The following is a 16,634-nucleotide window of genomic DNA, read 5'->3' on the forward strand; positions in this document are numbered from 1 at the left end:
TTTCAAGTATATATACTTTCAGGTTTTTAAGGAATAACAATTTTTTATTGGTAGAGTTCCACATTAAATCTACATTATTAAAAGTAATTTAATGATATAACTATGTATTATAAATTTAACTATAACTTTAAATACTGTGTTAAGATTTAAAATTAAATTTACTTGAATCAATGTCTAAATTTATAGCTGAGATCTCTTTTGAAGAGCATTTGAGGCTTTGTTTTAAATTTTATTTTTCACACATCTCATTGCAACACTCTTGTTAAATGAAATTATGCAATTGAAATTGAAGTTATTTGCATTCTTTCTAGGCTTTACAATTGTGGACTCAACCCTGATATTGAGAAATTGTATCCCTCCGTCACTTTGCCAGTACCTAAAGGTACTCCCATGATTTCACCACTTATCAAGTGGGACCACTCTGAGAGCTGGACAGTGGCCAAATGGGACAAGAACACCAACCAATCTCAGATGATAATTGAAGTTAATGCTGGTCCAGAAGAATCTCCAGATAATTATATGCTAGGCCACTGCATTGATGGAAGATATTTGTATCCTGCTACTGGCTATTTGGTACTTGCTTGGCAGGCACTTGCTGAGCTGAAAAATGTGGAAATGACACAGTTGCCTGTCACATTTGAAGAAGTCAAAATTCATCGAGCAACTGTTTTGTCAAAGACAAGTATGCATTAGTTTTGTTTTATGTATAGCCAGTGGCGTAGCTACGTTTTCTGCCGCCCGGGGCGGTTCCTCAATTTGCCGTCCTTTTGATGGGAAATAGTTCATACATTAAAGAGTCAAAAGTATTTAAAAAAGATTTTAAAAAAGAAAAAAAAAAATTCCTTTTTTCCCTTGCAGAAGGGAAAAAAAAGGAATTCAGAGCTCCACCGAAAAATTCCAAAAGTTAAGTCAAAGTTGTTAATTTAAGCAATTTTCGGCAACGATTTAAATTTAATTTTTTTCAAAATTAAAATCAGTTTTATGCTTTTGACGTTAGGGGGTTTGGGAGTTCGCCAGGAAATTTTCTGAAACTGAAGTCTTAAAAAGGTAAATTTAGGCTATCTTTGGATACGTGAAGACATTTGGGAAGGTTCAGCAGCACTGTCCGGAAAGCTTTTCAACTAAACTTAAAAGCACGTAATTGTGGGCTGTATCTAGTGTGTAAGGGCCTCCCCTCACTTCAATAAAGACTGGATTTTCCTCTCGAAATATTTTCAAATTTGAAATCAATTTTAGTCTAACTTTAATGACGTCAAAGAGAATGTGGAACGTAGGCGAGCTCTTGAGAAATTTTCCAATGCCGAAGTTTCAAATATGGAATTGTAGGCTATTTTGACAGCATAAGTTTTTGACTATTTTTAAAAATGTTGGGAAGTCAGATGGTTTTCCTGTCTCCCAACGGAACGTTTTGAAAATGACGTTCTAAAACCGCAACGTTTGCCATTGTTTGACGGACAACGTCATGAGAGAGAGAGTTCGGAGGGGGGTTTCCTACTGAAATCTTTTTTGGAACTATTGCTCATTTTAAGCTCTTCATCCCTGAGAGAAGAAAGCTTTACGGTGTTCCCTTAGAAATTTCTAAAAACGAAATTTGGAGCCACCTATGATGACAGGTTGGTGCACATTTTGGGGTCCCTACCTTAGAATTTTTCTGAAATTTCAGTTTCTAAAACCCAACGTTAAACTATTTTTGGAGACATTGGATGCGATGAGGATTTTAAAGTTCGAAGTTAATGTCCTTAATACAAATATTAGACTATCTTTAACGATGTTAAAGGAAGGGTCAGGGCTTAACCGCCCTCAGGAATTTGTTGATATTAAAATTTTAAAAACTCAATTTTAGGCTAAAAGATGAGATGTAAAGGGATGGGGTGGGCGTTATCCTCTGGAAATGTTTCGTGACTCAAGGCCTAAAACTGCACTTTTGAGCTGTTTGGTGACGTTAAGGAATAGGAAGGCTCTTCCGGTTACTCTTCCCAAAAAATATGACACCGCCCTCAGTCTGTAGCTTCAGACGAAGGAAGAGAGAAAAAACAAACAATATAATCCTGAGGTGTTCACAAGACCAACACGTGTTTTGTATTTGAGTATAATTTTATTATCAAAGTCGTACCACAACCTTAGAATTAAAAGACCGTTTTTTTTGACTCCAAAAAAAGATCAAAAGCATGATTTACTAATTGGGGAAACGCGTTAAATTTTTTCGCATCAAAAGTGCGAAATTGCCGCCCCCCGAAAAGTGCCACCCGGGGCGAACCGCCTCCTCCGCCCCTCCCTAGCTACGCCACTGTGTATAGCATTTGTTTTGGAATTAATGATTTTCAGTTTAAAGTTTCAAGTTTGTTTGTAATTATATTAATTAGTCATATATCCATTTGTGAACTCGACTATGGTCATGCAATGCTTAATAAGTTTACAAAGCTTACAAAAATAGACATAACTTTTTTCTAGTTGTTTATTCAAAAGATAGACATATTTTCTTAAGGATGGAGAATGATGTAATTTTTCTGGTAAACATATAACATATACAATCATAACATATAATATACAACAATAACATATCTTTGACTTCTTTTTTTTTCTAAATCAATCGGTAAAAAGAATAAAATATTTTTGGAAAAATTATTTTTCAACTGCAAAAACTTATATGCATAAAACTCGAAACCTTTTTTTTTGGGGGGGGGGGGACATTAAAAAAAACCTGTTTATGGAATGCAAATCCATATTAAATTTTTTCTTAGCAAGTAATTTTTTTTTTCTTTTATGAAACTATGTGATGTAAATGTGGTTGCATTCTATTTTGTGGCATTTTTTACATATTAAGACTTTTTTTTCTTGAATTTGCAGCAAAAAAGTTTCTTTGCTTAGCACAATAACTTAAAATCCTGTGACTTTATTTCAGATTCAACAAAATTTTTGGTGGATATTACGAGTGCTGGTGGAGATTTTGAGATATCGGAGGGAAACATGACAGTGTGCACTGGACGTGCGTATTGCCCTGAAGAATTACATGATCCAAACTACATGCCAAAATGGAAATCAGAGAAGCCTGATCTGCAACTTAACAGCAAAGACATCTACAAAGAACTGAGGCTGAAAGGATATGATTATGGTCCTACATTCCAGGGTGTAATTGGCTCTGATTTAGAAGGTAATTAGTTTATTTATTGCATGAATGTTTTTTTAATCAAAAATATCATTAATAAATCAAAGCTGAGGATTTCTAGTGACAAAATGCTCATTTAAAATTTGTCTCTTATAGGAAACAAAGGCCTTTTGAATTGGTCTGAAAATTGGGTTGTATTTTTGGACACTATGCTTCAATTTACTATCTTAGGCTCAAATCAAAGAGCTTTGTTCCTGCCAACACGAATTCAGAGTCTGAAAATAAATCCTGTGTTGCATAATAAAATAGTTGAGGAGTCTCAAAATCTTGAAGGTTAGTATTTTTATTTAAATATTTTTCATAAATATATTTTTAATCAAAATTTTGTTTTATCTGCATTAGGACGATTCTCGAAAAAGTGTCCCGTACGTAACGCTAAGTTTATTTATTTTTTCGAGCTTACCAAAGCCTTCAAAAAATAATGCTATTGGGGAATAATATATGCTTCAGTATACTATCAAAGCACAACAGTTAATACCATATTCAATTAATAGTTACTTGAATAAAATAAAAAGTTTAGCGTTTTTCGAGAATCGCCCATTAGCTACTTGGCAATACAGCTGTTTCAACCCATTGAAATCTTATTTAACTACCCCTGGTACAGGTAAAGGACAAATGTGATAAACGAACGAACATCAACAAGTAACATGGTGGGAAAAGCAGTCCCGGGTTTTGGGGAGTTCAAGATATCCTAAAGGGGGGGGGGAGGACAAGAGGCAGTGTAAGCCTGGGCACTTTGTGGGCAATGGATATCCTTTGTATGCTAGACCAGTCAAGCGTAGTCAGCTGTGACAAGTCATTAGAGTTCAACAAGTTAAATGTCTTGATAATTATAACATATTAATAACCAAGGTTTATTAAATTAGGGTAGACAAGTTTGTAGAAACTAGTACTAATTTTTTGTAATCTGGGCTATACGAGTATGTTTGTAGCTTTTTTGCCATGTCCTGATCATTTTAGAGCAAAGCCATGTTGCTGATTGCAACATTATAGGAGAATTCCTGCAATTAGTCCCATTGTTTTAGCACTCTGACATTTTTTATCAGTGCTTTCTGCATTTTTTAGGAAGTAAACAAAATTATTTTACTTCCTAATATTGCTATGAATTTCATTTTTAACCATTGTGAATGTTATTTGATTTAAATGTAAAGTATTAACAACCAAAATTCCTGATATAATGGTTAAGTTTTTTTTTTTTTTTGTTTTTTTTTTTTTTTTTTTTTTTACAACAATACAGAGTTAAGAAATATGGTGAAACTTTTTAAAATATAACTTGTATAAAATGCATCTTAGTATTCTTTTTACATTTTTTTTTAAAGGAAAAGATTTACAGGGTAATTCAATCATCAAAATTGATCAATTAATATCATTTTAAAATTTATTTTCTTAAAAAATGATGTGAAACATTATTTCATTCTCACAACTTTCAATCACTTCTTGATTTTTAAATTTGCATAATTAGTTCATGATTCGAGAGAACAGATTTATCAGTTACTCATGCAACTAAATGATTGCATTTACATAATTTATATTTTAAGATTGGAGCAATGCTTAATTTCTTTTCTTACTATATCATCAACCTACTATAGATGGAATAAGATTTGTTTCCTTAATTCTGAAATTCAGTTTCTCATTTTTACAGGCATCCCAATTCTTCATGAGAAACATACAAAGCAATGTTTTGCTGGTGGAGTTGAGCTCAAAAACTTGAAAGCTAGCATTGCACCTAGGCAGCAAGTTAAACAAACACCCCTTTTGGAACAATATCGATTTGTTCCATATGATGAACCATGTGCCGTGCCCAAGGCTGAGATTGAATCCTTAGAAAGATACACTCAAGTGTGTTCCTCTGTCGCAAAAACAATCTTAGAATTGTCTGGAAAGAACAAGGATCAAATAACAGATGTTATGAATGGCTTTAAAGAAGCTGATGATGCTCTCATATCAAACTACTTAAAATCCAACTCTGATAACCATGTCCTTTTAAAAGCTCTTTGTGGCATTATGAATACAGCTACTAGCAAAGACTTAACCCAACATGTTAAGAATCATTTGAACAACTATATGTCCGACAGAGACACTGATGTTTTGTCTCAAACAATGCTCAATGAACTTCCATTACGAACAGTCGTTGATATTGTTTTAGAAAATGCTTCTTCGAGGAAGCTAAAGGTTGTTGAACTGTCTAACAGTCTTTTACCAATGTGTGCTAAAGTGGCAGACTTGATTCAAGGTTTAGGAATGCTAAATGTTTCTTACACCCTAGCGCATTCCAACCCTGGCATCTTGGAACAAGATAGTCTTTCTTCAAAAAATATTCAATTGGTATCTTGGGACTCAAAATCTGACTTTGATTTCAAGGATGTGGATCTCATTCTGGTAAAATACCTTGATTTCTCTAAGAAAGAGCTTAAGCAGATACTTAATAATGCTTCCGAAGTATTGAAAGATAATGGGTTTTTAGTTATGTTACAAAGGACGCGCCTGATTCCTGCAGAAATGTTCCTGAGTGCTGTGGGAGAGACTGTTATACCTACATACCGTGAATCTGAAATAGAACAATCCTTCAAAGAATCGAATTTCAACATCATTTGTAAGAAGTCAGATTCCTTGGCATCAACAATGTACCTAGTAAGAAAAGTTCCAAATGTGAGCTATGTTGATCACATTGTACCAGTGATACATAACAAGTATGAGAAATGGGTTGATCAACTAAAGGAAAAATTAAGTGAAGTGCAAGCTTCTTCTGATCCTGCTAGAGTATGGTTAGTTAGTGAAAAATGTCATGACAGTGGAATAATTGGACTTGTCAATTGTCTTCGTCAAGAACCTGGTGGAACAAGCATCAGGTAAAAATGATTAATACTATGAAACTTAGATTTTTTATGTACATATTGCTTTATAAGGTAGTCATTTATTTATTCTTGTTTGAATTGTTCAATTTTTCTGAAATGAGATTTTGTAACCTTCTTATTAGTTATGTGAACTAAACACAAAATTATTCTGGATTATTTTTCATAGTTGTTCAGTTTTATATTTGAGCAGTTTAAAGAATTACATTTTCATAAGACTAATAAAATATGTAATTAAATTACAAACTTATATTGTAAAGGGAGGGAATATAATTTGTTCTGTTTTGGGTATACAATCTTACCCGTTTAAATCAAATTGAAAGGGACCAGATAAAAATACTGTTATAAGCATAATTTCATTATAAAAAATAAAATAATACACAGTGAAACATAAAGAGTTATTTGTTTCGTTCTTTGTCATTTATGTGATGCGCTTGATTGTTGTTTGTGGTAACATAGTTGACTGAAAAAATAAATCTTTAAAAGTAATACAGTCAACTCTCAATAACTCGAAGTCCCAAGGGACTAGCTAAAACGTTCAAGTTATTTGTGGTTCGAGTAATGGGAAGTTTCCAAAACAGTCTCTAGAGTTTGGGACCCGATAAAAGCTTCTATATAAAAGAATATTCGAGTTATAAACTTCGAGTTATCAAGATTGGACTGTATTTAAATGGCATAATTTAGTACTTTAATACTTTAAAAACACCATCCAGTCCCTTGGCTATACCTTCCCTCTAGGTCTCAGCTGCTCATGAGGTTTAACATGTTAAATGTATTTTCTGTACACATTTTGTCATTTCTAATTACTTGTATGATTTTCTATTTTATTAGATGTGTTTTTACAAGTAAAGAAGTTCAGGAAGTTCCTGATTTTAAGCTAAAGAGCCATTTCTATGAAGATGTATTAAATAGAGATTTAACAATGAATGTGTTTAAAAAAGGCACCTGGGGCTCTTATAGACATATAACTTTCAGTGAAGGTAATTTTATTTTTTAAATAATAAATGTCATGTTTTCAATATGTTCTAGTTCTATCATAACTGATTTGAAAAGCAATGAACTTTCCTTTTCAAAATTGAAGTTCTAAATAATCCTTTTAAACAAATCCAATGAGTGTTACTGATTTCAGGTCCTCTTTTTGTTAAATATTTTATGAATTTTGTAATGAAATAGTGTTTAAAATATCTTTTTTACACACAATTGCTCACAATGAATCCCGCACCTTGCTTTCAGGTGCTGCTTACATTTGAAAGATTTTTGCAATAATTTTTCATTTCCTTTATTAAAAAAAATAATAAAAATGTAGTTCATACTATACTACATAATTAAACGTAATTTTAAGTTGGCGACATAATTGTTCTAATTTTCTTCTTAAGACTTAATATAAGTTTTAAAAGAGTTTAAAAGTTGAACCAAATTATAACTGTTAAAATTTGTTTGAATAACTCTTTCATTTTTCAGAGAATTAGGAAAAATCACTTTATTTTGCTCTGAGAATCTTAATTTTACTCATATCTTTTTTTTTTGGAATGAAGAATAGAGTTTAAATACTGTATTTTTTATGTTGTTTGAACTCTGGGTAAACCAAATGTTTTTAAAGTTTTTTTATTTTTTAAGTCAGCTCTTTTAGTAATAAAATCTTGCATGTTTGGGATGGTCATGCAGAATCTATCAAACAGAGTTTAAAAAAAAGTCTGAAATATTTATTCCTGGGCATAGGAAATATTTTATGAGATGCTTCACATTTTTGCATGTTTCATTATATTGCAGTTTCGATGTCACTCAATATAAATATCATTTTTTCTAATAGTAATTAATGCGGTTACAGCTTATGTTATGATTCTTTTTGTACTCATTTCTGTTTTCTCCAGTGAAAATGTATAATTTCTGTAAAAAAATTCCTCTTATAACTTTTCTGTAGTATAATATATTGTTGAAGTAAATTCAAAATTCTTCCTCATTATTTAAAAAAATGTTCATTAATTCAGTGACAGTATTTATTTAAATTTGTTGACAGTTTTAATACAATGTTGCACACTTTAATCATTTTAATCGTCATTTTAGATCCTACAAAAGTAACCACAGGAGATGCTTACTTGAATGTGCTTACTCGAGGAGATTTGTCAAGCCTTGTTTGGTTAGATTCACCCCTGAAATACATTTCTAAACCTAATTATGGAATCTTATGCGATGTATATTATGCATCTCTTAATTTTAGAGATATTATGTTGGCTAGTGGAAAGTTACCTCCTGATGCTATACCAGGTAAATTTTATAATTACATCTTAAAAAATGTAATATAAGTCACATTGTTGTATCATGTATTGAAGATAATTGGTTTTTATGTAACAAACACTAATTTAGTTTTTTTTTTTTTTTTTTTTTTTTTTGTGAGCTAATAGTTATGATTTTCTTTCAACCTATTACTAAAACAAGTCTAATAACATGTTTGTACCAAATTAAAATAATTTGTTGCTTTGATGTCTATCTTGAACTTATCTATAGCATTATAGTGTAAAGTCAGCTTGTTTTATAGTATCTTATTTCCCTCCACGATTTAAAATTATAACGTAACCACGAACAGAACTTCTTTATATTTTACTAAATCATGTCTGAATTCTTCATTAAAACCATATGGCTAAGTATTCAAACTTTGAATTAAATCACAGTGACTAAAATTTCAAATTTTAAACTCCAAAACTGAAATAATTTGAGAAGCAAAATTCTTCTATAAATCTGTTATTGAGTGAGCAAAAGCTGCTTATTATATGAGTATCATTTTCTTCCTAGGCGATTTGGCCCTTCAGGACTGCATACTTGGGTTTGAATTCTCAGGACGTGACAGAGAAGGTTATAGAGTGATGGGTGTTCTACCAGCAAGAGGTATGGCTACAAGTGTTATTGCAGATGAAGATTTTGTGTGGAAAGTTCCAGATGCTTGGACCCTTGAGGAAGCTGCTACGGTTCCAGTTGCCTACTCAACTTCTTATTACGCTCTCATTGTCAGAGGGAACTTGAAAAGTGGAGAAAAGGTTTTGATTCATTCTGGAAGTGGTGGTGTTGGACAAGCCTCAATTGCAATTGCTTTGAGCTATGGATGTGAAGTTTTTACTACAGTCGGTATGTTGTGTTTTTAGTTATTCAAAGTGTGAATATGAGAAAAAAATATTTTGATTTAGTATTTTTTCTAAAATGCCTAATTGAAACTAAGTATTAAAATAAATAATTAAATAAATATAAAATAAGTTGAACTGCAGAAGTCAAAAACAACAACATACTATGGTGTACATTTCTCAACTAAAAACAATTTTTATTATCTTGAGACTTCTTAATTTTCAATTTCATAACCATCTTATTTCCATTGTTAAAATGATACTTTACCTTTTGACATCATAGCGTTTTTTGAAAAAGTGGATGACTAAATGCCCTCCTTCCATTTTTCTGTAAAAGCAAGTTTTTTTTTAAATGTTTACTTTGTTAATTAATTGCTCAGAACTTTTCTTAAATATATCTTAATGTTCGAGTTCTATATTTCAGTTTTCATTTAAATAAAAATTTATAGCAGATACAAAACATTCCTTAAAAGGGCTAGGATTTACGAAAATCATTTGAAAAATATTAACTGAGTGATTTAATTGTAATCAATTGTATTGCACCAATTAATAGTATTTATTTTTCTGCATAGGTTCACAAGAAAAAAGAGATTTTCTTAAACAAAGATTTCCTCAGCTGCAAGATAGAAATTTCTGCAATTCTCGTGACACTTCATTTGAGCAATATATTTTGAACGTCACAAACGGTGAAGGTATGTTTTTTTCAGACTGAATTCATAATACAATAAAAAATAGTTGAAGTAAATTTTTGCTGCTACCAACCCATTTTGACCTAAATTTTATCTTGAAAGTAAGAAAGATAATCTTTTAATCACATTCCTCACTAGGCAACTAGTACGTAAGATTAGCTTTTTATCCTTTCTGTCATTCAGAGTGCTTTCCTCAATCCAATTAGGATTCGAGAATTGAATTAGTTGCAATGCACCAAATTTTAAACTTTATTTAAAAATAAACAAAAAAATGTAGTTTTAAAATATTTTGGTTCTATCTTTTTCCAAACGACATAGGCTTAACTTATGACTATGATTACAAAGTAATCAAAATTTACCTATTTTTTGTTGCATATTCTTGAATTGCTTACCTTTAAAAGAAAATCCTTAATTGATGCAAGTTCAAGGAGCCTGATGCCTGCAGAGTGAAAATCCTTTATTTAATCATTTGGCACAGTAGGCTATTGTGATTCACACTGAGTTAAGTGACTTTTTTTTTTCTTCTTTTAATAGGAGTTGATGTTGTCCTCAATTCTCTTGCTGATGATAAGTTGAAAGCATCTTTGAACTGTTTAGCTCAGCATGGTCGTTTCTTAGAAATTGGAAAATATGATTTGTCTAATAATACACCTTTAGGTAAGCATTCTTTCTTCAGCTTTTTTGTTTTATTTATTTTATTTTATTTTATTTTTTTTTTTTTTGTGAAGGGAGTTATGAATGCAATTGATAGTTGTGCATCTATGTTCAAGCTGTCTGTTAAGTTTTAAATTTTTTATTAGTTAAATAAAGATATTTCATCTTTCAAAAACTGCATTTTTTTGGGCATGTAAATTATTAAAAATTGCTTCAAGTTTTGAAATGTAACTTTTTTAAAGGAGATACAATGCCTGTTAAAACTGGTCAGTCAAAAATATGGCCTTAAAGGTTAAACTAATTTTGTTTTTAATGAAAGTTGAATTGAATTTTTTCTGCAAAGTAATTTTATCGCTTTAAACTCATATCAAATGATAAGTTTTATTATGTATGACATATTTGCAAAACTGCAAGTACAAAATGGAAATTTTTGTAAGCACTGTTGTTCATTTATAATTAACATCTGAAATATGAGCAATATGAAATTTAAAATTCTTCTTTAAGTTGCAGTAAAAGATTTTACAACATTAAATTATAAAAATTTGCAGGGAGATGCAGACGTGTGTTTTGTGGTTACACAACCACTTTTTCAATGCTAAAGAAGTGATATTATGAATAAAAAGACATCCAACTGAAGCCTTGTTTCATCCCTTATAAACCCCAAAACATGTCTGCAAATTTATTTAATGTTGTAATCAGTGGCCTCGCTACAGGGAGGGGAGAGAGACGAGTCAACCCCTCCCTCCTGTATGTCACCCGTATCGGGGGTGACACCCTAAGTGGAATTATAAGTTTTTGAAAATATAAAGCTAAAATGCATTTTTAAGACTATAAATGTGAAAATTTTCAGGGGGGAGGGGTGACACCACATACTGTCCTGGTGTCACCCATGTCAGGTGCGCCGCTGGCTGCAATATTATCTACTTTTCAACACAAAGTTACTTCTCTTTATCTTATTCATAAGTTATGACAACTTAAATGTTGATTGCATAATAAAAGTTTATGATAATGCAAGAAATGATCAAATGAAGGGGAACTATTCTTACATTTTTAACCTCTCATTTTAGGCATGGCAATCTTTTTGAAAAATATGTCTTTCCATGGAATATTATTGGACGCGCTCTTTGAAAGAACAACTTACAGCTCCCGTGCCAAGCGAGAACTTGTTGCTTTAGTAAACAAAGGAATAGCCGATGGAGTGGTTCAGCCACTTAAAACCATACTGTTCAACCATGACCAAGCTGAACAAGCTTTCAGATACATGGCTAGTGGGCGACATATAGGAAAAGTAGTTCTGAAGGTGAGTTCTAAATCAATCTTAAGAATGACAGTATGTTTTTCAACTGTAGTACCTAGTTAGAAAAGAAGTTAGAAGAGGTGTTTAGATTTTAAAAATTTTCATATTCACAAAAAATATTTTTTTTTACTAAATAAAATTCTACCGGTTGTAAAATTTTGTATTCAAAATGTAGTTTCTAACTGTCTTACTCTAGAATAAAATTTTCACAATCATTCGAACATTTATTTCCAACCTGTAGTCATTTATTTGAAATATGACCACTTTACCCGATTGACCACTTTTCCTCACCAGACCCTAAGCAATTTAGGTGCTAAAAGTTAATATTTCTGTGGAAACAGGCATTGAATATTTTAATTAATTTAATTTTTCATGTTATTAAAGGAAAAAATGTTACTATAACACTGCTGAGCACACTTCATACAAAATTTGAAATAGTTTTACACTTTAACATAAGATACTTGCAAATGATAGTCTTAGTAACTTATTGAAAATACAGTGAAACCTCTCCTAACGGACACCCCTCAAAGGCGGACATTCCTCTTATGCGGACAATTTTTAATTCCCCAGTTCCAATACAAATATCATTATTAAACCCCTGTCCTGCGGACACCTCTCTATTACAGACAAAAAAAATGTCCAGTTAGTGTCCGCATTAGAGGGATTTTACTGTAGTACATTCCTGAAACTTGCTACCTTGTTGAAGCAACTACAAGAGCATTAAATTTTATAAAACAATCCAAGCAAAAATAAATACAGTTTAAAAAGAAAAAAAACTTATTAACAGATGCTAATCTCAAACACTTAATCTGATAACCTACTGTTTGTTGTGTAAAAGTGTAGTAAAGGAAGTGTAAGGGTGAAGGTGATATTGTTATTGACTTGATACTAATGAGATATGAATGTGCAATAGTTGAAGTAAGACTATATTGAACATTCCTTTTAAAAAAATGGAAAAACAATGGCATTAAGGTTAAAACTCTACCCTGAGCTCGAGTTATGGTTATTAATGTTGATAGATTTATAAAAATACAAAAAAGATAGTAAGGATCCTCCCCCCTCAAGGAAAAAAATGTTTGCATAGCTTGAAAAAGATGCTTGCCATTTTCATTATTGATTTATTATTAATAGCTTGCAATATTTTATAATATTGTAATATTTAATTTTTTTGATATTTGTGCTTCAACTTTTCTAGAGGTTAAATTCTTACATGTGTTCTGGTAAAAAAAAACTATACATTAAAAATAGTAAAATCTCTTTTTTTTCTTCCATTATAGGTTAGAGAAGAAGAATCAGTTAAGAAAATGCCTGCAACTCCAGTCAATTTCACTGCTCTTGCTCGCACTGCTTGCCATCCTAAAAAGTCTTACGTTATTATTGGTGGTTTGGGTGGATTTGGGCTAGAACTGAGCCAGTGGCTGGTTGACAGAGGAGCAAAAAACATAATTCTCACTTCTCGATCTGGCGTCCAAACTGGTTACCAGAAAATATGCTTAAAACGATGGCGAGATGAATCCATAAATGTTGTGGTTTCAAAGCTGAATGCTGCAAAACCTGAAGAAGCAAAGGCTTTACTTGAGCTAGCTTCAAGATATGGACCAGTAGCTGCCATTTTTAACTTGGCTTTAGTAAGTTATTTATTGCTTTACACAGTTAGTACTTCAAGAAAGATAAATGTGAAGCATATTTATGAATTTAGGCTTCTGGTTACCTTATAAGTTTAAAATTTCCTTACAAAGATTTAGTCTTATATAAAATCATTGTGAAATAATTTTACCAAATAAAAGGTGATATTCTTTTGATGAGCCTTTGATTAATTTTAACCTTAACACAGGCATAATTTAGATTAATTTGTAATTTAACTCTTAAAATGATCTATTTATATCAATATTAATATTTAATTAAACTTTTTAAAATTCAGCTAAATTTATTCAACTTATTATAATCTTAAATAAATTATTTTTTTTAAAGAAAATGACCAATTCATATGTTGTCATCTTAAGAATATTATGAATTAAAAATGTTTTATGCATGTATAAGAAGCTATCATCATTGAATTCTATTTTTGTTAGAAATATGAGAGTGCATGAAAATGAAATGCCTAAACTATTGTGTAGGACATATTGAAATAAGTTTTCAAGCGATTCCATTAAAAGATCGCTTGTTAAACGAATTCAGCAATGTCATAAAAGAACAATTTCTTTGTAAAGCACTTAACTTTACAAATTTGTAAGCATGTTTAAAGCATAAAATTCTACAAAATTTTTATTTCTGCAACCTGTGTGAAATTGTAGTCACGTGTATTGTCTGAGTAAAAAAAAAGGTGAGTGTGGCTGGTTAAGATCTTTCTTTCTCTCTCTCTCTCTCTCTTTTTTTTTTTTTTTGTTTTTGTCTTGGCATTCAAAACCAACGCAGAGCTAGGCAAATCATCTACTTAAAACAGATACAACTAATAGAGTGAAAAAAAAAACTATTGCTTGTTAATTGTTTCTACCCTTTATTGTACCACAATTATTTTATTTACAATTTCTTTTATTTCAAAAAATTTAGGTTTTACGAGATGCTTTCATGGAAAACCAAACTGTAAAGAACTTCCAAGAAGTTGCAGAATCAAAAGTATCTTCCACCAGACATTTGGATGAATTGTCTAGGAAAATGTGTCCAGAGCTAGAATGGTTTGTCTGCTTTTCTTCAGTCAGTTGTGGTCGTGGAAATGCTGGGCAGAGTAACTACGGTTATGCAAACTCTGTCATGGAAAGAGTGTGTGAAGAAAGGCACAAAGAAGGTTTACCTGGTACGTTTCTTAATTTTCTGAAAAGGATGTTACCATTCCAAATGATGTTTTAACATTGAAAACATAGCTTTGTGTTCAACTAACCATTGTAAAAAAAAAAGGGAAGTTAATGTTTTTTTTCATGCAGATTATGATGAAACGTCTAAATACTTCAGAATTAATTATTATTAGACTCTCCTTTTAAGAAAAATGCAGTTATATACCCTGTTAATTGAGGTTTTTGTTTCTTCAGATGCATTTATAGGACTTAAAATTTTGAGTTTGGATTAATTTCAACAAGTTTAACAAATTTTTTTTAAAAATTCATTGATCACAGAAATATATATCTCATTTGCTCTTCAACCGTAAGTTTTGAAATGAAATGTAGTTTTAACTCGGAAATATGGATTATATTGAAAGTTATGAGCTACATGTGCTTATGCCTGATGCATTCCAACCAAATTCACTTTTTCATTTGTATGGAGGATCAGTTTTATGTAGTACAGTGCAGAACCTTTTATCCGGGAACCAAAAAACCAGGAAACCAGAAAACCGGCAATTTTTTTTTCCCGATTTTCCGCCATTTTTTAAAAATATGCATTTTTGGCAATTTTTGAAAACTAAGATCTTTTTTTTTTTTGAAATACATAAAAGAATATGAACGGTAACTTAATGAATATAATGTTAATCACATGTAACTTGAGAAAATGTTTACGAAAACGAACTTCAAAGGGTTATCATCCTTTACGAGGAGCAAAATTTCCGAAATATTTTCTTGAATTAAAAAGTACACTCGTAAGTCTGAAATTTTCGTGTTTAATTCCAACTGAAAACTAAAGAAATGAATATTGTCCTATTCTAATGCAATATTTTATTTAATGGCCTTTAATTAAAGCCGTTTAGAGCGTAAGTGACGTCGCAAAAGTGCGGGAGACGCTGGAAGCCAGATTCGAGAATTTTCCGCATAGTGTTTGTGCAACTTAGAAATCGTTAAACGCAAGACTGTAATAAGGATGCAAGAACTCACAAATAAAATTTCTATTGATATTAACTTAATGCAAAAGCAGTAAGAATCAAAAACTACCGTAATTGCAAACAGAAAATCTTTACAAATAATTTTAAAAGAAAGAAAAAAAAACGCGTTCATAAAAGCCAATTCTTTTTATACATTACAGTAAAAAAAATCGCACATTTACGTTCCGACTTTTTTCTTGCCCTTCTCTTCATTTTATCATTAGCGTTTTTTTAGCGATCCAGAAAACCGGGAAATTCAGATATCCGGGATAGCGATGGTCCCAAACTTCCCGGATAATTGGTTCTCTACTGTATTTACAAAATTTGATGCAGTGTATGCATAATTGTCAACCAAGAACTAGACATATTACACACCTATCAAGAGTGTTTTCATAGTAATACTTTAAAACACTTTTAAACTTTATTTTGTTATGCATTTTTAAAATTTTATAATTTATTTCTATAGTTCATTGATTGTAACCAAAATTAAATTTCAGGTTTAGCTATTCAGTGGGGTGCAATCGGTGATGTCGGTGTTATTCAAGATACTGTGGGATCTGATGTAGTCATCGGCGGTACCATCCCTCAGCGTATTCTCTCTTGTGTATCTGTTTTAGATAAGTTCCTACAACAAAACCATCCAGTTGTGTCTAGTTTTGTGCCGTATCAACCATCAGAAACTACTACACAGAAATCATCAAAGCACAATGTTCTTTCAACTGTTGCTAATATCTTTGGTAAGAACATGCAACTACTTTGTAATTTAATTTATTTTTAAAGCAAATGTTTCACATTGTGAAAAGTTACTAAGAATAATTTAATTTTTGTATTATCAGATAACAGATTGTTAAAAAATGTCCATTTTTCTCATGATTTTGTGAAAATTATGCAGTTTAATTTTAGTTAAATATTTTTAACTTTAAAATTCATTTCCTTACTTTTTTATACAGTGGATGCCGGTTAGTTGAATCAGTGGTTAATTGAACCAATTGCTTTAAGGAATCAAGCTGTTAAAAACGGAGCAAAATCCAGCTTTATTGAATCAGCCGCTTTATGGAATCTAAACTGTGTAGAAC

General features: G+C 31.2%; 1 protein-coding gene across 1 annotated transcript in view; it reads left to right on the forward strand.

Moving 5' to 3' along the window:
• Positions 1-16,634, forward strand: part of LOC129223401 (fatty acid synthase-like) — a 48,440-nt gene that overhangs the window by 26,343 nt on the left and 5,463 nt on the right. The window contains exons 13-25 of the mRNA XM_054857996.1: positions 312-682; positions 2,903-3,151; positions 3,263-3,439; positions 4,809-6,015; positions 6,850-6,998; positions 8,083-8,283; positions 8,809-9,138; positions 9,704-9,823; positions 10,355-10,477; positions 11,542-11,774; positions 13,049-13,399; positions 14,322-14,565; positions 16,056-16,295. Of these exons, the coding sequence (XP_054713971.1) occupies positions 312-682; positions 2,903-3,151; positions 3,263-3,439; positions 4,809-6,015; positions 6,850-6,998; positions 8,083-8,283; positions 8,809-9,138; positions 9,704-9,823; positions 10,355-10,477; positions 11,542-11,774; positions 13,049-13,399; positions 14,322-14,565; positions 16,056-16,295 (3,995 nt within the window). The remainder of the gene's footprint in view (positions 1-311; positions 683-2,902; positions 3,152-3,262; positions 3,440-4,808; positions 6,016-6,849; positions 6,999-8,082; positions 8,284-8,808; positions 9,139-9,703; positions 9,824-10,354; positions 10,478-11,541; positions 11,775-13,048; positions 13,400-14,321; positions 14,566-16,055; positions 16,296-16,634) is intronic.

Source organism: Uloborus diversus, chromosome 5 (genome assembly GCF_026930045.1).
Source record: "Uloborus diversus isolate 005 chromosome 5, Udiv.v.3.1, whole genome shotgun sequence".
NCBI lineage: Eukaryota > Metazoa > Arthropoda > Arachnida > Araneae > Uloboridae > Uloborus > Uloborus diversus.